Source organism: Kogia breviceps, chromosome 6 (genome assembly GCF_026419965.1).
Source record: "Kogia breviceps isolate mKogBre1 chromosome 6, mKogBre1 haplotype 1, whole genome shotgun sequence".
NCBI classification, from domain to species: Eukaryota; Metazoa; Chordata; class Mammalia; order Artiodactyla; family Physeteridae; genus Kogia; species Kogia breviceps.
This window is the reverse complement of record NC_081315.1, coordinates 110,490,484-110,513,469: the sequence shown is the minus strand read 5'-3', so window position 1 is coordinate 110,513,469 and position 22,986 is coordinate 110,490,484. Positions and strand designations below refer to the sequence as shown.

Here is a 22,986-nt window from a genome sequence, read left to right as displayed (position 1 = left end):
GAAGCCACGTCGAGGTGCTCTGGTCGAGAGTCCCAGCTGAGCCCAGCCTTTGGGTTAACCTGTTCCAAGCACCAGAATGTGAGTGAGGAAACCTTTAAATGATTCCAGCCCTGGCCATTGAATCACCCCCAGCTGTTCAGGTCTTCCCAGGGAGGGACCTAAGACATTGTAGACCAGAGAAAAAACAATTCCTGCTGTGTCCTCTGCAAATTCTGACCCACAAAATCCAGCAAAATGATTGTTGTTATTTACTACTAAGTTGGGTAGTTTATTATGTCACAATGGAACAGATGCCGAGAGCAGAGATCAATGCTGAGCTGCTGATGTGGCACCTTTCCCTGGGGAGACCTGCCTGGTGGGTGTTTGATTATATGATGCCCCTTCTGTCATGGAGGGAGTGGAGACTTGTCCTTCCTGGATAAGACACATATTCTGAAGATGTATTTGCCTTTACTTCCCATGATGCTTCTGCTAGCTTTCCCATCTATACAGTGAGGGAGATTCTTAAAATTGTCAGGATATTCTTGGCTTCTGATCAGGGAATTTATTTCCCAGCAAAAGAAATGACCATGGACCCCACCAATCCTCAGGACTTAGCATCCACTCAGAGCCCATATCTAGTGTTTTCCAAAAGATATGTGTAGGAAAAAATGACAGTGGGAAAAGCAGCTAAGTTCGAATAAAGCCTGTAGTTTCGTTAATGGTTTTACATCGGTGTTAATTTCTTCATTTTGACAAGGGTACCATGATGTGTAAGGTATTAGGGGAAGCTGGGGGAAGGGTAAAAAGGAAAGTCTATACTATCTTTGCAACTCTTCTGTAAAGCTAATATTATTGCAAAAGAAAGGGTTAAGAAAAGGAGACGTGGTTTGGAGCTCTCCCCAGCGAATGACCACCTTGCTGGAATGCTGTATGTCCTTTTGTGGAGCCTTGCAGGAAGATCCCCAGTATATTTGTGGCAGTGTTCCAGAGCTTCTTCTCGAGGAGACCAGCTCCCTCTTCACTCAAGGGTTCCAGGTCTGTGAACTGGCTCAGGTGTGGGAATTGAGAGTTTTTGACTGTCTCACATAATGATTCAAGATAGGTCCCTATTTACCTTCTCTAGAGATTTTCCAGTTACATAGATCCAATAATGCTTTAATAGGCTGCCTGTTGTAGGCTGAATTGCGCCTCCCAAAAGTTATGTTGAAGTCCTAACCCCTGATATCTCTGAATGTGACCTTATTTGGAAATAAGGTCTTTGCAGATGTAATTACCATGTAAGTTAAGACGAGATCATACTGGAGGAGGGAATAAGGTCTTTGCAGATGTAATTACCATGTAAGTTAAGACGAGATCATACTGGAGGAGGGTTGGCCCTTAATCCAATATGACTGGTGTCCTTATGAAAGAGGAGAAGAGACAGACGCAGACAGAGGGAAGATGGCCATGTGATGACAGAGATATAGATTGGAGTTATGCAACTGTAAGCAAAGGAACGCCAAGGATTGCCGGCAGCCACCAGCAGCTAGAATAGGCAAGGAAGGCTCCTCCTTAGAGCCCTCAGAGAGAGCCTGTCCCTGCCGACACCTTGATTTCCAGATGCCAGGCTCCAGAACTGTGAGCCAAGAAATTTCTGTTAAGGAGCCCACTTGGTGGTACTTTGTTACAGCGCCCCAGGAAGCTAATACACTGCTCACCTCTCTTATTCTTAGAAACTCTGGGATTATGTAGCCACCAGCAAACACAAGTGGGGACAAAATCTTCTAATTGGCACTCGGGTCCTGTAGCTGATCAGAGTAACTGTGCCCGTGTTATCTGTGGCAGTTAAGCACGTCTGGTTGGCCTCTGCCCCTCTGGGGATTCTGTCATCCTCATTGAAACTGGGGAGCCCGTGTTTCAGGGCAGCGTTTCTCAGTATCATCCAAGAGGCGATGAATTGTCACAGGAGAGCAGCTGCCTGGTCAAGGCATTCCCAGCCCCTTACAACTAGGTGAGCCCTGCGACCGACCAGCTCTCACCGTGGAATGTGGGTGGAGTAACGTGCTCCAGAGGTGAAAGCCAGGGGCCTGGATGCCATCAGAGCCCACCATTTCTCACACCCCCATGTCTGCCCACTGCTGAGCTGGGATCAATCAGAAGACATTGAGGTTCCTGTGCAGTTCAGACCTTTGAAAAAGGTCTGTGTTTAATGTCATCCGCAGAAGGCAGAAAGCACGTGGGTAAATCTCTCAATCAGTTTTTCCCATTGTCTTGAATAGAGAGGAAAGGGGACAGACTTTAGTTTCTCTCTTTGGTGTCCAGAAACTTACATTTCATTGCTTATTAAAAAGAATCGAGGTAGCCCAGACCAGGGAGTCCCATCTGATTTTCTGATGGGGATTGTGTGTTATCTATCTTTGTATTCTAAGTGAGTTAAGGGTCATGCTAGCTGCTGTAGCAGATACCTTTCCAAATTGCAGTGGCTTAGCACAATAGAAGCTCATGTCTCACTCATGTAAGGTCCAGTTTCAGCAGGGAGAATGTGCTTCACCAGCCACTGGGGGCTCAGGCTGACAGGCTCCGCCGTCTTCAGCACGAGGCTCCAAGGTTGCCCTGGGTGTTGGTGTCCACATCTGGCTGGTGGCGGGGGGGTTGGGGGAGGAGAAAATGGAGGATTGTATAGGGGTTTTTCATGGGCTAGGGCCCCGGATGTGTGTGTCACTTCTGTCCGCACCCCACTGTCCAGAACTTAGTCATTTGGTCCACTTAGATGCAAGCTGCACTGGGAATTGAGTCCCTGGCTGGGCAGACACTTCCCTGTGACAGCTCTATGCTCCGGAAGGGGAGCATGTGTTTAATGGACAGTTGGCAGCCTCTGCCACACAGCGTCAGCTCAGGGTCTGACATGTAGTAGGTGCTCCATAAATAACAAAGGGTCTTAGGTGCATTGTATTTGACGGGCACCTTCCAACGTGCTTCATATGTATCAACTCATTTTGTCCTCATAGAAACTTGTAAGAGTGGTTACTATCAAGAGGTCCCTTTTACTGATGAGGAAATTGAGGCACAGTGAGTCTTAGTAACTCATGCAGGGTCACACAGCAGGAAGTGATGGAGACAGGAATCAAACCTCGCAGCCTGGCTTTGGAGCTCATCCCCCTAACCACCACTTGGTGCTGCCTTTCCCTCTACATTCATGTTGACTTGAGCTGACGTATGCAAAAGAGATAACAGATGTGAATGTGCTTTGTAAACTTGTAGAGTGAAATAAAAGCAGAGGTGGTTTCTATGGGACTCTGGGGCACTCACGGAGCCCTGGCCACCTGTCAGACACTAAGCTCTCTCTCTCCCAGGTTCCCGTGCCATTTAGCATAAACTGTGGGTTTCGTCTTGTTGGCCCCAGGCCTGGTTCCATACCTGGCACATGAGAGGTGCTTACGACCCATTTTTCAATAGATAAAAAGAAAGAAACACATGCTGGGTTTAGAAAACAGAATGAACCAGATGTAGTTCTTGCCTTTAGGGAGCTCAGAGTAGGAAAGACAGTTAAAAAAATAGATTATGCCATGGGGGAAATAGATGGTTGGAGAAGTGAACAGGTCCCCAGGGGACCACAGAAGGAATAAGCTGGGTGTCTTAGTTTCCTGGGGCTGCCCTAACAAAGACCACGCTGGATGGCTTAAGCAACAGAAATTTATAATCTCACAATTCTCAAGACTAGAAGTCCAAGATCAAGGTGTTAGAGGGGTTGGTTACTTCTGGGGGCTGGGAGGGAAAAAGCTGTTCCAGGCCCCTCCTAGTTTCTGGTAGTCTCAGATAATCCTTGGCTTGCAGGTGACATTCTTTCTATATCTTTACATCCTCTTCCCTCTGTATGTGTCTATCTTCAAATTTCCTTTTTTTTATAAAGATGCAGTCATATTGGATTGGGACCCACACTAATGACCTCAACTTGATCATTTGCAAAGACCTTCTTTCCAAAGAAGGTCCCATTCACAGGTGCTTCAACATCTTTTGGGGGAACACAATTGAACATATTCATTGCGTACCTACTATGTGCCAGGCACCACTCTTCTACATGTTGGAAATACTGCAGTGGACAAGACAGGCCTCATCCTTCTCATAGAGCTTTCATTACAGTGGGAGTGACAGGCCCCAGATATACACACATTCCAGGTAACACTGTGTGCTAAGAAGGAAAACGAAGCAAGGTCAGGGGCTAGAGCACTGAGGGGGAAACACATCCCGAGGCCCATCTCCCATTGATCTGATGAGAAGATGACACTTCACTTACTCATTCACACAGCCTCCATCCACTTGTGCATTCATTAACTCTTCGGTTTATTTACTGAGCACCCACCTAGCTTGACTCTGGGGACACCCAGCTGAAGGGCATACTCTAAGCTTCATACCAATGAACACGTTTCCTGGTCCCCACCTGCCTTTTCACGCTCATTTCTGTGCACGTGCTTCATCCTCTCTCTGGAACGCCCTCCTCTCCCCTGCCCCATGTCACCTGGCCAGCGCTTACTCCTATCAAAAGTGTACAGGTGGGGCTTCCCTGGTGGCGCAGTGATTGAGAATCTGCCTGCCGATGCAGGGGACACGGGTTCGTGCCCCGGTCCGGGAAGATCCCACGTGCCGCGGAGCGGCTGGGCCCGTGAGCCATGGCCGCTGAGCCTGCGCGTCCGGAGCCTGTGCTCCGCAATGGGAGAGGCCACAACAGTGAGGCCCGCATACTACAAAAAAAAAAAAAAAAAAAAAAGTGTACAGGTGGTGGGATAGGGAGGGTGGGAGGGAGACACAAGAGGGAGGAGATATGGGGATATATGTATATGTATAGCTGATTCACTTTGTTATACAGCAGAAACTAACACACCATGGTAAAGCAATTATACTCCAGTTAAGATGTTAAAAAAAACCCACAAAAACAACTGTACAGGTGGTGCCTCCTCCGGGAACCTCTCACCCTTCTTGGCAGACTCAGGGCTCGCCCAACCCTCCTGCCCTAGGGAGTCCTGGGTCATGAGCTCCTGGAAGGCAGGGCTGAGTCTCATGTTTGATACTCTATAGCTTCTCAGCGAGTTAAGTAGATATCCATTGAGTGTGTCTCCACCAGAATGTCAGCTCTGTGAGGGCAGTCTTTTATAACTGAATTCCTGGCACCTAGAACAGAGCCTGAAATGATTCAGTGTAGTATAAATGAGTGTCGACCACATAAATGAATGAACAAAGTGAAAACGTGAATGATGGCAAGTCCTCAGGTTGACTCCCTCCCAGCCCAGGGCTCTCTCACAGCCAGGACCCTCTGGCAATCAGAACCAGCTACGTAATTTGCTGGATCCACTGCAAAAATGAAAATGTGGGTACCCCTGTTCAAAAATTAAGAATTTCAGAACGGCAACAGCAGGATGTTAAACCAAGGGGGAAAGGGTGTCTCCTGAGTGCTGAGCCCTATGCTACTGCACAAGGGGCTCGCTGTGAGCCCTGCCTGCCCTTTCCTGGGCTCCATCCCCCAGCGGCTCCCTACCAGCTTCCTGCTCCAGCCCTGATTTCAGCCACGCCAGCCCTTAAGACCTCCTGAGCAGGGCACTCTGGTGGACCAGGTCAGCTTGGGGGGCCTGGGGGAGCAGAGGGAGACGCTCCGGTTCCCCCGGTTCCAGGGAGGATTCCTGGCAGCCCCCAGCCCCAGCTCAGCTCAGTCCAGAAGTAGCTCCCCATTCCCTTGGAGGAGGGAGAGAGATGATCTCTTTTCTTGGGAAGTGGCTCCTGTCTTGTCCGCATCTGGGCATCTCCTGGCAAACACCCAGGTACACCAGACGGACAGACAAACATAGACACAGACGAAAAGGACACCCTGTCCCCCTCTTCATAGATCTAGGGACAGGAGCTGCCACCCCCTCCCATCCTCCCCGACCCAACCAGACACACCCAAAGTCTGACCTCCAGAGAGACACAGCAACGAGAAAACAGACCGTAGAAATAGCACAGACGAGGACAGGCGGACACTCAGGCACACGGACGCGTTCGTCCGGGCTCACCTAGACCTCCGCGGTCCGCTACGGAGACGCTCAGGGGCACCAGAGGAGCGCACTCACCCGCAGAGCCCGGGACGCGCCGCTCCGCCGCGGCCACGCCTCCGCGCCCGCACCCTCGGGCCGGCTCAGGGCGACACCTTGCCCCCCATCCCACCTCTGGGAGCCGGCGGGAGGCACCTGTCATCCGGGCAGGACTGGGTCAGCTGGCATCGGCTCAGGGGACAGAGCTGAGGACAGCGAGCGGGTCCGGGCGCGCGGGTCGGGGAGCGGGAGGACGCGCGGCCGTCGGGGCAGGGCTGGCCCCAGGCCGAGGCACTGGGGGCGGGGAGCGGCCCGCGTGGGTCCAGAGTGGTCGGAAGTGTTGTCTCGGACATTGAGGAGGGAGGGTAGGTGGGCGGTGCGAACTGGGGAGCGCGAAGAAGCCGGGGTCAGCCCGGGTCGGCGGGGGGCGGGGGGGAGGGTGGTAAGTGGATCGGGTGGGTGCCTTGACCGAAGGCAGGGGGCAGAAGGCGGGAGATCAGGCGTCCGAGGGTGATCAGGACAGCGGGCTGGTTGGCAGAGGGCGTCGGGACTAGGGCAGGGGACAGGGGCAGCGGGTGGGGCCCGGGTCGCAGACACCCCCGGGGCTAGACTCAGTGCGGGTCCCTCAATGATGCCCGAGGGCCAGGGCGCGCCTGCCTCTCTCCAGGCGTTTCGGAGCAGCCCGGACAGGGGCTCGTCGGGGCCCGCAGCCTGCCCGCCGCCCCAGCTCCCGGCCCCGGGGCCCCCGGAGTCCCCGGCCCCTCGTCGGGGCGCCCTCCGCGCCAGCTTCCCGCAGAAGCTGGCGGAGGCGTTGAGCAGCCAGTATGGGCTGAACGTGTTCGTGGCGGGGCTGCTGTTCCTGCTGGCCTGGGCCGTGCACGCCTCGGGCGTGGGCAAGAGCGACCTGCTGTGCTTCCTCACGGCGCTCATGCTGCTGCAGCTGCTCTGGATGCTGTGGTACGTGGGCCGCAGCTCCGCGCGCCGCCGCCTCAAGGACACGCACGCCGGCGCGCGCTGGCTCCGCGGTGAGTCCCCGAAGCAGCGAACCGGCCGGCGGGTGAGTGCCCAGCGAACCCAGCCTGCTCGCCCGCTAGCCGCAAACCGACAGCAGCTCTGTGCCCTTTCCTCCTCTGACTTCTCTCCTTCAGTCTTTTCTGCCTCCATCTTCCTGCACATCTTTTCTGCCCGCCCCCGCCCACCTTCCCTTCTCTCTCTTTCTTTGTTAAGGCTGGATTATTGCCATAGTCTCCTCTCCGCCGCCTTCAGGCTCTTGCCTTACATGCCATCGTTGGAACTACGGTTACACAAACCGTAGTTTGTCTGTTTAAAGCCCTGCCATGGTTCCACGGACCCCATGATGGAGGCCACACTCCTCATCCTGGCATTCAAGGCCCGCTAAGATCTGAGCCCAGATGGCCTCTCTAGTTTTATCCTCTCCTTGGCCCGCATTCTGAGATCTCCAATCTCAAAGGCTTTTAGTTCCCTTCACAATATTTCATGCTTACCCGCCTTTGCATATTCTGTTCCCTCCTCCTGGAATGCCTCCCACCTGCCTTGCTTTAGGAGATAGGGCTCAGGTCCCACCCTGTGCTCCCCAGTGATGCTTTTCAGACCCCCTCTCTCACCCTTTGGGGTTCTGGCCGCACTCCTTCACCCCTCACTGCGCCCTGGGAAGGCACTGTGCTTCTTGTTGACACTTCTGTCCCCTCCACCACACTGGGGGAACTCTAAGATGCTCATCTCTTAGTCCTAGAGCCAACTCAGGACCTGGCATAGAGTGGGTGCTAAGAAAATGCGGTTGAGATGAATGATGTAATCAATGAGTGGATAAATGTTCAGGCAGCGGGGAATAGGAGCACTTGCTAGGTACTCACAACACACTGATTGAAACGTTGTCAAGACAGGAACCCTCCCCTCCTCAAGGACCTTGCACTCTTGGAAGGGAGATAGACATGATGCAGGTCAAAGGGAGGAGGTGGTGGGGAGTCAGTGGAGAAAGCGGGAGCCTGAGAAATCTTCATGGGAGGGGCCGGGTACATTTCACTCTGTGTGGTCCAGACACATCACAGGTCTCTGCTTGAACTCTCATGTTTGATCTGAATTTACGTCTGTCTTAGAGTGTGGCTGTCATTTTCCTTGCATGCTCTTGGGCACGTTGCTTAGTCTTCCCACTTCCCTAGTTTCAGCACGTGTAGAATGGGAATCACACACGAGTAGGACCAGTGCCTGCTGGGTACAGGGTGGGCGCCCAGCACACAGTTACTCTCACTCTCACCCACACTCCCTTCAAAGGTCTGCCCCAATGACACCTTCTCCACACACCTGGCAGGAATTACTCCTCACTCCCATGGGCTGCCACGGTGCTCTCTGTGTAGAGCTCTTTGGCGCTTGTCAATTTCTGCCTTGTCTTATGACTAGTGGATATAAGCCTTGTCATCTGCATGAGATTTTAGGTTTCTTAGGCTCAGGGACTGTGTCTAGTTCATCTTGCCTTTGGAAAAACTGCACACAGCTGCAGCGTGGCCCAGATTCCTGCTCTGAAAGTGGTTGTTTCTGGGAGGTTCGTGGTTTTGTGACCCTATAAATGGCAGTGAATCCAGTGTCATAGCAAACAAGCAAACAAAAAAACAAGGAAACAAGAATAGAATGTTATTTTGAGGTTGTTGACTTAAACAGGCTAAAAAAATATTGCATACAGAGGCTTTTGACCTATGCTTTCCTGTAGTGGGAGGATCCTTCCCTCACTTCCTTCCTACTCCATCCTCTGTTCTGCCTTCTTTCTTCTCTTCTTCCCTTCTTCTTCTCTCCTCATCCATCCCTTCCTTTCTCTGTTACCCCTCCCTGTTCCATCCTCCCCCTCCTCCCCCCTTTCCTTTCTCTTGCCCTCCTGCCCTCTCTCCCTCCTTCCTCTTTTTCTCCTGCCCTCCCCTCATCCTTCCTTCCTCTCTCCCTCTCTCCTTTCTCCCTTCCTTCCTCTCTCCCTCCCCAACCCTGTTCTTCCTCACTCTTTCCCTCCTCTCTCTCCCCCTCTTTCCAGGAAGACTCTAAGCACTGGGACCCCAGTCAGTGGGTGAATGGTGGTGCTGTTTCCCAAGACTGGGAAGACAAAAGGAGGAGTAAGGGTGGGCATGCAGAATCAGGATTCCTCTTGTGGACGTGTTACATTTGAGATGTCCACTAGACACCAGGTAGAGCTGGAGTAAATGAGGCAGTGCAGGAGAGCACATAGTAGGTGTTCAGTAAAGGGTGTGGCTGTTTAGACACTCAGCAAGTTACCCCATAATGACATAACTATTCAAGTGAGCTATGTGGATGATGGAAGTGGTGCTGACCCTGGAAGTCTTGGCTTGATGTCTCAGCTCTGTTGCCTTCGCCTTTCTGAGTCCTGGTTTCCTCATCAGTAAAATAAGAATACTGGCCACCTCTCAGGGAGGAGCTGGGAGAGTGAAAGCTGTTTGCAAAGCACTGTCTATCCCTGTAAATGAGCTGTTTATCAAAGAAGCAAGAGCCTAATTATCCCCAAAGTACACCAGGAGGCCATAATGCCAAGGGAAGTGCCTTCAGCCCCAGCAGGGACTGAGGATGTCCCTGGAATCCTAGCTGGAAAAACAGGTTTGACTTAGCTCTGCCCTGGCTTCTGTGATGGTCTTAGAAGTCTGGGACTCTGAGAAAGAGCCAACCTGTGGAATTCTGGGCACTGAGGTTTTCCAGAGAAAGTTTTTGGGTCTTGGTACGGGCTGTGAGGCATTTCTTTGAGCAGGAAAACATTCTGTCCCACTTACTGGGTGTGAAAGAGCCAACCTGTGGAATTCTGGGCACTGAGGTTTTCCAGAGAAAGTTTTTGGGTCTTGGTACGGGCTGTGAGGCATTTCTCTGAGCAGGAAAACATTCTGTCCCACTTACTGGGTGTGAGAAAGTGAAGACTTTCTTTGGAACAAAAAATATTGACCACTTTTAAAAAATGAGTGGAAATGACGGATTATTCATCCAGATCCCCTGTTTGCTAAGTAAAGAGATTGATTTCTTCTGGAAGAAGTGGCAGCAGCTGGGATATCTCATGCCAGTCCCGTGTGTCCAGTGACATGAAAACCTAATGAATAGCCATTTCTTCCTGTTAATCACCAGGGTCCTGTTTCTGTTCTGTTTCTGGTCTCTTAAAAGACCACAGTGGTGAAGGTAGTCTTTTTTCCTTGTTTCTGGCCTGTCTCAAGCCCAGAGAAGTGTTATTAACACAAAATCATGGCAATGACGACAGTAAGACTAATAGCCACATTTATTGAGTGCGTTTGGAATGCTGGTAAATTAGAGGCATTGTCCCAGTTGTTTGTCACAGTGAGGCTTTCTTTGTGCGTGTGAATAATCACTCCCAAATCAACTTGATTTTATTATTTACTTATTTATTTATTTTTTCCAAATCAGCTTTTATGAGATCAGATTTTTGCAAAGTGCTTTTCACTTAAAATGAGGCACATCCATGTATACGACACATTACATCTCTGTCCAGTGCACCATCCTTGGAAAAGGGCTGCTCAGGGCACTGTGTTCCTTATCCCTCAGGGGCTGCAAGTAAAGGGGCAGATGTGAGCTGCTTATGTAAGATCTGCCCAGGACAGGTGGCCGTACAGGCTGTAGAGATAAAGATTGGGACACAGTGATGGGTTTTAGAAACAGGCGGTCCAAACGCGTGAGAAAGTGAAGGTTGCTAAAAGAAGTGGTTCCAAGTGCATGTGTGAAGAGAGGCGGGGGTGCCATGCAGGATGGTGGCAGAGAGCAGAACAGGAGGGAGAGGGGAAGGATGAAGGCTGCAGGACACGAGGATGCAACCGCCCCTGCGCCCAGGGGAGCCCACAGTCTGGGAGTGCAGCCAGGACTCACAGAAACCACTGGAGGGTGATTGACAGGATTGCAAAACCTGGTGTTCAGTCCTGTGGCAGCGTCTGGTGTGGCCAAGGAGGGAGTGGTCAGGGTGGGTCACCGTGGTATTCCAGCCCACCCTGCTGACTTCGGGGCAGATGCAGCAAGTTCATGAACATGGGTCTGGGCTTCACCTTGTTTCCCTCCTCAGAATGCACGCTCATCTCAGTTTGATCACCTCACTCCTCTGCAGACACAGCCTCTCCAGATACTCCTCGTTTCCTTGGGCTTCCGTCCCTGCTGTGGGTATAGTGAGCCCATGTCAGTGTGCCTAGCAATTCTCCTTTCTTTAAAACAGTAGTTTTCTTGAGACGTCGTCCGCATAGTCTACAGTTCACCCATTTAAGGTGCCCAAGCCGATGGTTTGTAGGATATTCACAGAGATGTGCAACCATCTCCACAGTCAATTTTTAGAACATTTTATCATCTCAAAAAAAAACCACTGTGCCCTTTAGCTATCATCCCCCAGACCCTCCCCAGGAATAGACAACCATGGATCTACTTTATGTCTCTAGGCTCGCCTGGTCTGGACATTTTTATAAATGGAATCACATAATATGTCATCTTGGCGACTGGCTTCTTTCACTTAGCGTAATGTTTTCAGTCTCCCAGTGGTTCTTGGGGTGGGTGTTATCACCCTCATTTTCTAGACCAGGAAGCTGAAAGGGCATCAGGAGGAGGGTTGAGCCCCTGTCACCAGAAATATTCGGACAGAGTGAGAAAGAGAAGAGAGATAAGTTCCTGGCTTCGGGACAGAGGGTGTGACATTAGCAGGTGACAGAGAAGGCAAAACCTCTAACTTCCCTTTGGTTTCTGTCCTCTTCATCGAGCAGAGAGACCTTTGGGACTCGCAGGGAACAACAGAGAAGGTGGCCAAGCCCACTGCATGGGGACAACTTGTGTGACGTCGGGGCAGAGACTTTGGTCTGGTTTTGTTCAGCAGTCTGGACTGAGCTCCCATTCTGTGCCAGGTGCTGGCTGGGCCCTGGGGGCAGCAGGATGCTCAGGGTTGGCTCTGCATGGAGGGCTGCAGGAGGGGGCCAAGGCGGTGCAGACAATGAGGGGCAGCAGAGCACGATGGCTAAGAGCTCCCCACCAAACCCCACCCCACCCCATGTAGCCTCACTTTTCTGCCCCGGTTTCCTCATCTGTAAAATGGGGAGGATGAGACCCTCCAACCATCACACAGGGTTGTATGAGAATCAGTGAGTTTGTACATATAAAATGCTTAGAGAAACCTGTGGCATTTAGTAAGAGAAATACATTATTATTATTAACTAAATGATTCAGTGTTATGATGTGCAGGGGATGGGTGGGTAGGCAGAAGGGTAGCCTGGGGCAAGGGTTTGGGGGTTTAGGGAAAGGTCCCAGAGGAGGACCTTCTGTTTTTGCTGGAGTCTGGAAGTGAGTCCAGAGGTGTCAGCAAGATCTGAGTTAGCTGGAACCCTATCTGCAGCCTTCAGATCTTGGTTTTGTCCAGTGGGTAGTGGGGAGCCATTGAAGGTTTTGAACAAAGGGAATGATGTGATCATACTTGTATTTCAGAATGATCACTCCATCTGCAGGGTGGGACCTGGTTTTCAGAAGAGTAAGACAGGAGGCTGAGAGGTCAGTTAGGAATTAAGTGGACTTAGGGAGAATATGTAGGGTCTCAGGAAGCTACCCTGAATTTTAAAAATGATGAAAGAACACACAGAATATAGAGAACGGAGTGTAACAGCAACCCCCAGCAAAATTCTGGAGCAGATCAAGATGCAGGGAGTTTTGAGCAATTCCCTCAGGAAAGGGAGTGGTGATCCCCCAGGTCCAGCCTGGGGTCAGCGTGAGAGAGTCTTGCCTAACTGCATGCATTATCATGCATGTTTGGGGTTTTGGGACAGGATTTCTGCTCTAGTAGAAAATGTAAACCTGATGTCAGGATTTCAGCCTCATGATGTAGCTGCCCAAAAAGCCGATGCTGGTCGGGCATTGATTGGAAAGGAGGTCAGGCTGCACGTGGAGTGTCACGTCCCCCTTTGAGCATCACATGGGTGCCTGCAGGAGGGCGGTCCCGGGAGGCGCGAAAGGATGTCCAGTCCAGGAGAGAGAGGATGTGGAGATGGTGGGGTGGAATATGCTGCAGGCCCACCCCCGTCAGCTCCAGGTCAGCAAACGAGAGTCACTTCTTCAGGCAAGCCTTTCCCGATGCCTTCAGACCAGGTGTGGCTTCCGGGTTGTATGTTCTCATAACACCCTGTTTTCTTCCTAGCACTTCTCAAGCAGGAGATTGTGTCATTCAGTTTGTTTGTTGATCTGACCAGATGGTGAGCTCTTGAAGGCAAAGACCCTGTCTGAATGTAATGACCACTATAACCTGAGCTCCTGGCACAGTGCCTAACACGTAACAAGTGCCAGTTGATATTTACTGAATCATCAAGTGGATGAATGCGTGGAGGAATGGATGAAGGAATGAGTGAACCAGGGCAGAATCTCCAGGGAAGAGGATGGCAGTTTCTGGGAGGCTGACTGCAGCTCAGGGTGGGGAAGAGCATTGTAATCTAAGCACCAGCTGGTGATGGAAGGGTGAGCCTCCCAGCCCTGGGCATGTCCAAGTGGAGACCAGATGGCCGCTGGTCCTGATGCACTGGGAAGCATCCTTGCATGAGATGGGAGATGTAAACTAACTTTGTGGAACCTTCCACCTCTAGGAGCCTATGGTTCAAGATTCTAGACTCCTAGAAGGGATCTGGGAGCCTAACACAGAGGAGGAGTCTCCTCTCTGCCAACACTAGACATTTTAGGATTATTCTCAAGGAATGTGGCTGGGGAACTTTCTAATTGCTTCTAATTCATTAAGTGTTTCTTTGTGGTTGAGTGATGATGATGATGATAACATCCCGTTTATAGAATTTTCTATTTGTGGGGCACTGTTCTAGGTGCTTTTCATGTTATGACTCATTTAATGTCCTCTACATCCCTAGGAGATAGTCAATCTTATTATCCACATTTTACAGATGAGGAAACTGAGGCACAGAGAAGTTAAGTAATTGCTCAAGGTCATCAACTCTAATAAGTGGTAGAAAAAGGATTTGCAGCCAGGCAGTCGGTACCTTCCTCTATACTCTGTGTACTGTGTCTTTATAGCATAATTGATTTTTATCAATATGCAACGTGGTATTACAAAACCAAGTTTATCAATTGTGTGATTCAATTCTTCTGGGTCATATCTTATGTCTACTAGATCTGTCTAGTTCTGAAATCTTCCACTCTTTTTTTGTAAAGTAGCAGTTAAATATACCAAACAAAAATGATTTTATATGGGCTATTTGATTATTATAGCTTCCTCATACATTATGTTTTTTTTTTTTTTCATGTGTACTGATAAGGGAGGAAGTGTTCTTTATCCTATTTATTACATTGAACCCTAAATCCCACATGGTCTGATATTAATATTGCTGTTCCTCCTTTTTATTCGTTTGCATTGCTACTTCCTCTTTGCCCACTCCTCTATTTTCCACCATTATCACTTAGTTGAAAGTGTGTTTCGTATAAAGAACATATAGCTAGGTTTTGTTTTTAATTCAATATTCCCATCCCTTAATTAATGCGAGACTTAGATCATTCTAATTTTAATGACTTATATCCCAGACTTTATTACTTCTGATTTTCTTTATGTTGATTATAATGATTTGTTTTACATATTGTTGCCTCACGTGCCTTTTCCACATGTTTGCTTTTTGGAGCACTTTGAACATTTTATTGTGTTTTTCTATTGCATTAATGGCTAGATCCCCTTTTCTCATTCTCATAACCAGATACATATTACTCCATTCTTACCTGAAAACAAAATATGCAACATTTCCCCCAGCAAGACACATTGCTTCCCACTCCAAGATGCTCTCACCCACTCTGTACTCCAGTGAGACAAAACCTTTAGAGTACACATTTGTTTCCCTCTTTTCCCCTAGCACCCATCTTTTTTACCATGAGAACTTTGAAAGGTTTATCATCTCTGCTCCCTATTCAGTCATCCCCAATTTTATTCTGTATCACAAGTCTTTATATAGCATGTAAATTACACATTTCCAGACAGTTTATCTTCATCCATTTGGATTTAACCTCTCTTATCTTGCTTTCTTTTCTATTAATCTGTTTATCTACTGGACTATTCACCCATTCACTCATCCATCCATCCATCCATCCATCACCCATCCAGCCTTCCATCTATCCATCCATCCATGGTACATTCATTTACACCCTCCCTCCCTTCCTTCTCTCCTTCCTTCCATTATATGTCCAACTACCTCTTCATTCTGTTGCAAAGTTTGTTGCTCACCATCGTTGCCTCTCTTCATCTTCTCTCATTAAGAGGACTCTCTCCTAATTCACTGGTTGTTTGGTTAAAGCCCTTTTTCAGGTGAGTTATGTGGATGATATTTTTCTGCCCGTCCTTTTTTTTGTCTGTTCAACTGTCCTTTTTTGTCTGTTCAACTGTCACCTTCTCAGAGAATCCCTTTCTGACCACCACCGTCAACCTCAGTCCTCTTCCCTGCTTTACTTTCCTTCATGCACTTAGCACTTCCTGACATTTCTTCTGTTTATTATTTATTTGTTTATTCTTCTGCTTCCCCACTCAATGTTAAACTCATCAAGGACAGATACTTTATTTTACTGACATTTTTATATCCCAAGTACCTGGATCATAGTTGAACAACAGATAGCTGTCAAACAATTATATTTGGCATACCTTCAAATATCTTTCTGTCTTTTTCCCTGACAAGTGGATGCCATCTTGGCTGGGAATAGGGTTCCTGAGATGCAGTCCTTTCCTTTCAATGGACTCTAGCTACTCTTCCACTGGCTTCTGGTTTCCCACGATGCAGATGAGAAGTCTGGTGCCAGCTCATCGCTCTATATTTTGTGTACTCCGCAATTTATGCAATACTATATGTGTGCATTTTTGTTTCTCCAGCAATCTTACTTGTTTACCTGTGAGCCCCTGGCAAAATGCCTCATGCATAGTATGAGTCCCTAAAATATTTGTTGTGCAAATAAATGGATGGAAGGATGGATGAAGGAAGGAAGGGCTTTAAGAGCGTGAGAAGGCACGTGATGTGTTTGTTACAACTCTTGAAATGTCAGTGGCAAAGATCACTGGTTCTCAAGGTGGGGTCCCAGATCACCAGCATCACCCCACCTGTGAACTTGTTAGAGATGCAAATTTGGGGGCCCCACCCCAGATCTATTGAATCAGAAACAATGGGGGTGCGGCCCAGCACTCTGTGTTTTAACAAGCCCTCCAGGTGATTCTGTTGCAGTTTGTGAGCCACTGCTGTGGACCAATCTCGTTTTATAGATGGGAAAACAGAGGCCGGAGCATGGAAGTGACCTGTCTGAACTCCCATGTTCCATCGGTGGCACAGCCACGTTCCCAGAGTTACAGCCTGTGCCCTTGCCACCCAACCAGGCTGCCTCACCTCATCTTGCTATTTCTCTTTGTAATCAAAACGAACCATGCGTTTATCAAACCATTTCAAAGCCCTGGGATTGATTCTCCACTCTTACGAAGTTTCTGATTTCACTGGGGCATTTCCAGGATTTAAGAAAATGTGACTTGGAGTTGTTTCTATAAGGCTTTGAGCAATGGAAGGGAGCCAGGAGATTACATTACTTTTCACTGGAGGCTTCTTAGGCCAGAGCTGTAATATTATAGCTCCCTGTTATGGCTCATGCCCTTCTCTCTTCTCTTGCCATAATTCATGTAAAACACGATCCAGTTTCCTCTGTTTGTGGGAGAGAATGTATGAATGGTGGTTAATGTTGGCCCAGAAGGGGGATTAGGGACTGTGACATCAATCAAGTCCTCACCATCATTATGGTTTTCTTGCTATTTTTGTTCATTTGGTTACGAGTTTTCTTTTTAATGTATTTTGCCTATTCCTTCCCAGTCTTATTCATATGCATATTTTTTGTTTGTTTTATTTGTTGTCAGCTATGCCGGATGTACCACTGGAGAACTTGCCTTTCTTCACTCCACTAGCACAGCCCTTTCCATGCCACTGCTCTAGACCCCTCCCTATCATTTTGAAAAAATAAACTTTCTATTTTACAGACGAATTGCAAAGATAGTACAGAAAGTTCCTGTATACCTTATACTCCTTACTTTTATTATTTAGAGCAGGAATTTAGGATCAGACAACTGAGATTTTTTTTGTTTGTTTGCAGTACGCGGGCCTCTCACTGTTGCGGCCTCTCCCGTTGCGGAGCACAGGCTCCGGACGTGCAGGCTCAGCGGCCATGGCTCACGGGCCCAGCCGCTCCGCGGCATGTGGGATCTTCCCGGATCGGGGCACTAACCGGTGTTCCCCGCATCGGCAGGCGGACTCTCAACCTCTGCACCACCAGGGAAGCCCAGAACTGAGATTTTTGAGCAGAACAGTGACACTCTTAGATGGATCATTTTGGGAGGAAAACTTCTAGAGGACTTGTGTTGTTTTGGTCAAACTTTGTTGAATGTATGTCCCTTATCAGACCCTGGAATATGCATGAAGTCAGTACAATGATAAACAAGACATAATATTGTCTTCTACTTTCAGCTTGTGAGGCCAATAGTAGAATTTGCTTTATATATATTTAAAACTTTTAAAATTGTGATAAAATAAGCAACGTATAATTTACCAACTTAATCATTTAAGTGTACAATTCAGTGGTGTTAAGTACATTCATATTGTGAATTCATTATAATTGTAATGTCCAACACTCTTTCATCTTGTAAAACTAAAAGTCTGTATCATGAAATAACTCCCCATTTCCCCCTCACCCCAGCCCTTGGTAGCCACCATTTTGCTTTTTCTCCCTTCAAATTGAACTATTCTAAGGCATCTCATAGGAGTACAGTCATGCAGCATCTGTCCTTCTGTGACTGGCTTATTTCACTTGGCATAATGTCCTCAAGGTTCCACGGTGTAGCAGGGGTCAGAATGCCTTTCCTTTTTAAAATGGAATCATATTCCATTACACAGATATGCCACACTTTTTTAAAAAAAACAGGACAATTAAAAAAATAAATTTATTTATTTATTAAATATTTTTAAATTTATTTTTGGCTGCATTGGGTCTTTGTTGCAGTGCGCGGGCTTCTCATTGTGGTGGCTTCTGTTGTTGCAGAGCATGGGCTCTAGGTGTGCGGGCTTCAGTAGTTGTGGCACAAGGGCTCAGTAGTTGTGGCTCACGATCTTTGTTGCTCCACGGCATGTGGGATCTTCCCTGACCAGGGCTCGAACCTTGTCCCCTGAGTTGGCAGGCGGATTCTCAACCACTGCGCCACCAGGGAAGTCCCTGCCACACTTTATCCGTTCATCCATTGATGGACACTTGGGTTGCTTTCACCTTTAGGCTATTGTGAATAATGCTGCCATGAACATGGGTGTACATGCTTTGTGTACCTGCTTTTGATCCTCTTGGGTATATTGCTGGACCACGTGGAGTTACTGTTTTTAAATTTTTGAGAAACTGCCATACTGTTTTCCATAGCAGCTACACCATTTTACATTCCATCAACAGTGTATAAGGGTTCCAATTTCTCCACATCTTTGCCAGCTTTTGTTATTTTTACTTCTCTCACCCCTCCTTCTCTCCCTCCCTCCCCCTCTCCCTCTCTTCCTTCCTTTCCCCCCTCCCCTCGCTCCCCTCCCCCTCTCCTTCCCCCCTCCCCCACCCCTTTTCTTTCTCTTTTTTGGGTAGCAGCCATGCTAATGCATGTGAAGTGGTATTTCTTTTCTTTTTTTTGGCCATGGCACACAGCATGTGGGATCTTAGTTCCCTGACCAAGGATCGAACTGCACCCCCTGCAGTGGAAGCATGGAGTCTTAACCACTGCACCAGCGGGGAAGTCCCTGAGGTGGTATTTCATAGTGATTTTCATTTTCATTTCCCTGATGATTAGTGATGTTGAGCATCTTTTCATGTATTAATTATCCATTTACATATGTTCTTTGGAGCGATGTCTATTCAAGTCCTTTGTTTATTTTTTATTTTTTTATTAATGGTTAAATTGTAGTTCTGTATAGAGTCTGGACACTCACACCTTATCAGATATACGATTTGTGAATATTTTCTCCATTCTGTGGGTTGATAGTGTCCTCTGATGCATAATTTTTTTTTCATTTTGATGTAGCCCAAGTTACCTATTTCTTACTTTTGTGGCTTGTGCTTTTGGTGTCATATCCAATAAGTCATTGCCAAATCCAACATTATAAAGATTTCCCCCTATGTTTTCGTCAAAGATTTTTATAGATTTAGGTTTTACATTTAAGTCTTTGATTCATTTTGAGGTAAGTTTTGATATACTGTAAGGTAAGCATCCAGCTTCATTCTTTTGCATGTGGATACCCAGTTTCCTAGCACTAGTTGTTGAAACAAATGTACTTTCCCCGTTGAATTGTCTTGGCACTCTTGTCAAAATCATTTGATCATTTACGTGAAGGTTTAATATAATTTATTTTGAAATGATATTAGTGCATATTAACACTTATATGTGTGTATTTCTACCCTTCCCCCTCCCCCAATTTAGGTAGTATCACATTGTTTGCAGTCATTACCGTCATCCTGGGATGCCTTAAAATTGGGTACTTCGTTGGATTTTCTGAATGTTTATCAGCCACAGAAGGAGTTTTCCCTGTTACCCATGCGGTACATACTCTGTTGCAGGTAAACCACAGGATGCTTGTCGCTTGTTGCTTGTTGCCTGGATTCCTGTTAAGTGTATCCCAGGGTATATAAAACAGTCCTTCAGCTGCCTGCACTGTAAAGTGGGACTGTGTCCTCTTGGCCCTTTTTGTGGGAATCTTAAGTGGCAGAAATTACACTGATGAAGAATCAAGAAACTCTACCAAGTCAGAGTCCACCAGAAAAGACTCTGGGGAATTTTAATTAACGGTCTTATTGAGATATAATTCACATACTATACAATTCACTGATTTAAAGTGTACATTTCAGTGGTTTAGTATATTCGTAGGATTGTGCAACCATTCCCACAGTCCATTTTAGAGCATTTTCATCACCCCCCAAAGAAACTTTGTGCCATTACAGTCCCTCCTCTGAGTCACTGAGACCTTTTCTTTGTTCATTTGTTTGTTTGTTTACTTGTGGATTAAACTATTTAGAAATGAATGAGAGGTTCATGCTCAGCCTTGGTCAGCTTGGTGTGGGTAAGAAATAAGGATTTGATATATAATTTAAACCTATAGCTTAGAATCAGAAAAAATCTCATGTTTGAAAAAAACCTTAGATGGATCTCCAGTGTAGCTTCCATCCTTGGCAGAAATCCCTGGAAATGGCTATCAGAGTTGAGATAACAGTAAAAGTAAGAAGTAGTATGTCTATAGGACTTTTGCAAAGTACTTTTCATTTTCACTTCATGTAATGCTTTCAACAACTCCACGAGAACAACTGTCGGATTGTCACACTAAGGAAGAAGAGGGGACAAATGACTTGCCCTAAGTCACAGCCAAGATGCCATGATTCTTTTTTTTTAATTGAAGTGTGGTTGATTTACAACGTTGTGTTAATTTCTGCTGTACAGCAAAGTGATTCAGTTATACATATATATATATATATATATATACATTCTTTATATATATATATACACATTCTTTTACAGATATATTGAATACATTCTTTATATATATATACACACATTCTTTTACAGATATATTGAATACATTCTTTATATATATATATATACACACATTCTTTTACAGATATATTGAATACATTCTTTATATATATGTGTATATATATATATATATATATATATATATATATATACACATACACAATCTTATGAATACATATATATTACATTCTCCATGGTTCTTCTCCACAGAAGTCACCCAGAAAGACCATGAACTTGGTCCATGGATACTGTTATTGCTCAAAATATTTCTGCATTCCCGATTTAGGAACATCCTTCAGGACCAATTTCTCACCTCCGAATGCCAAGGATGCCATTTTCCTCTCACTGTTGCGGCCTCTCCCGTTGCGGAGCACAGGCTCCGGACGCGCAGGCTCAGCGGCCATGGCTCACGGGCCCAGCCGCTCCGCAGCACGTGGGATCTTCCCGGACCGGGGCACGAACCCGTGTCCCCTGCATCGGCAGGCGGACTCTCAACCACGGCGCCACCAGGGAAGCCCAAGGATGCCATTTTTAATCTCAGTCTTTTATAAGAAAGTGGTCTCCGCTCTGCAGCCAGGTGACTGTCAGTCAGCTCTTGGTGACCTTACGGTGTTTCTTGCGATCAAACAGACTCTCACAAGTGAAGCTCTGTGAGAGACAAGCCTGGCAGCAGTTTGCCTCTGAGGGAGGAACAGGGTGGCAGCTTCCAGGGAGACTTGTTTGAACGGGTCGCCTTGCGTTTTGAGAGTTGTTAAGGGCTGAATTGTGTCCCCTGCATTCAGATGTTGAAGTCCTAACCTCCAGGACCTCAGAATGTGACTGTGTGCAGATAGGGTCTTGACAGAGGTAATTAAGGCTAAATAAGGTCATGAGGGTGGGCCCTAATCCAACAGGACTGGCATCCTTATGAGAAGAGGAGGGGAGGACACAGACACATGGTGTGAGGATGCTGAAGGGAGGTGGCCATCTGCAGGGCAAGGAGAGGGGCCTCAGGAGGAACCAACCTGCCAATACCTTGATCTCGGACTTATGGCTTCTAGAACTATGGGAAAATTAATTTTGGTTGTTTTAAGCCATCCAGTCTATGGTACTTTGTTCTGGAAATGCCAGTAAAGGAATACAAGAGTTAACTGGCTATTTATTCCAGGGGCGTCCAATCCCATGGTGACAGTCTTATAGTGATGCCAGTGACAACATGGAAAGCCTTAGGGGACCAGAAAGAACTTCCTTCCCCGCTTCCTCCCCCACTCTTTCCTCCCTCCCTCCCTTCCTTCCACACGGGGCAAAACCCTGTGTTCAGTACTGTGAGTCCAGGGTTGAAAAGCCGTGGTCTGTGCCCTGTGGAGGTGTCAGAGCCGGAGACAATCACCAAAACAGACTGTCAGCACTGTCAATGCTTTGACATAATCGCCCAGAGGGGGCGCCGGGGAGGGCCTCTCACTAGCTTCGGGGTGTGGGGTGGTTGTCAAGGAGAGAGGGGTGTGGTGTGTCAGACACAATTACAAAGGACATCTGGGGCTGTGAAGTCTCTCCACCAGATGGGGAGAAGATGTGTGGCCCGCGGTGGGGGGGGGGGTGAGCAGGGGTAGCGGGCCGGACTGGAGCCATGGTTTAGTGTAGGGCTTAGAAGCATGGACTCTGGTCAGACTACCTGGCTTTGGCTCCCACCAGCAGTGTGACCTCGGGCAAATGTCTTAACCTCTCTAGGCCTCATGGGCCTCATCTGTAAAAATGCCTCCTTCACGGGGTCGTTGTGAGGATTCAGGTGCTGTGCGTAGAACACTTCGCAGTGAGCTCTCGGTCAAGGCTGACAGCCACTTAGCAGCTTTGACTTTACCTTGAGGGCAGTGGGGAGCCACTGAAGGTTCTTGGCAGAGGAAAGACCTGGACAGAAGTGAGTTTTCAAAAACTGTTACTTGGTGGGTTGGGGATCTCTTTCTTCCTCATTTAAGGCATTTGGTCAGTAGGTCAATTAATCAATCTTTCTATACCTACTGGACACTTACTACGTGCATTTGTGACGTTAGGTGATGGGAGAATAAAAAACATTACTTTCTAAAAGATACTATTTATTTTTAAATTGCGCTAGAGCACACATACCATAACATTTGCCACCTTAGCCATTTTTATGTATATGGTTCAGCAGTGTTATGTATATTCACATTGCTGTGCAACCAATCAGCAGAACTCTTTCATCTTGCAAAGGAAATTCTGTCCTCTTTAAACACTAACTCCTGATTCCCACCACGCCTAGCCCCTGGCAACTGCCATTCAACTTTCCATCTCTATGAATTTGACTACTTTCTGTCTCTTTGAATCAGACAAGAGGAGTCATACAGGATCTGTCCTTCTGTGACTGGCTGACTTCACTTAGCATAATGTCCCCACGGTTCATCC

General features: G+C 47.5%; 1 protein-coding gene across 1 annotated transcript in view; it reads left to right on the top strand.

Moving 5' to 3' along the window:
* Nucleotides 1-6,648: 6,648 nt before the first annotated feature.
* The window catches only part of OTOP1 (otopetrin 1), a 43,410-nt gene continuing 27,072 nt past the window's right edge, over nt 6,649-22,986 (top strand). Inside the window, exons 1-2 of the mRNA XM_059066354.2 lie at nt 6,649-7,045; nt 19,486-19,622. Of these exons, the coding sequence (XP_058922337.1) occupies nt 6,649-7,045; nt 19,486-19,622 (534 nt within the window). The remainder of the gene's footprint in view (nt 7,046-19,485; nt 19,623-22,986) is intronic.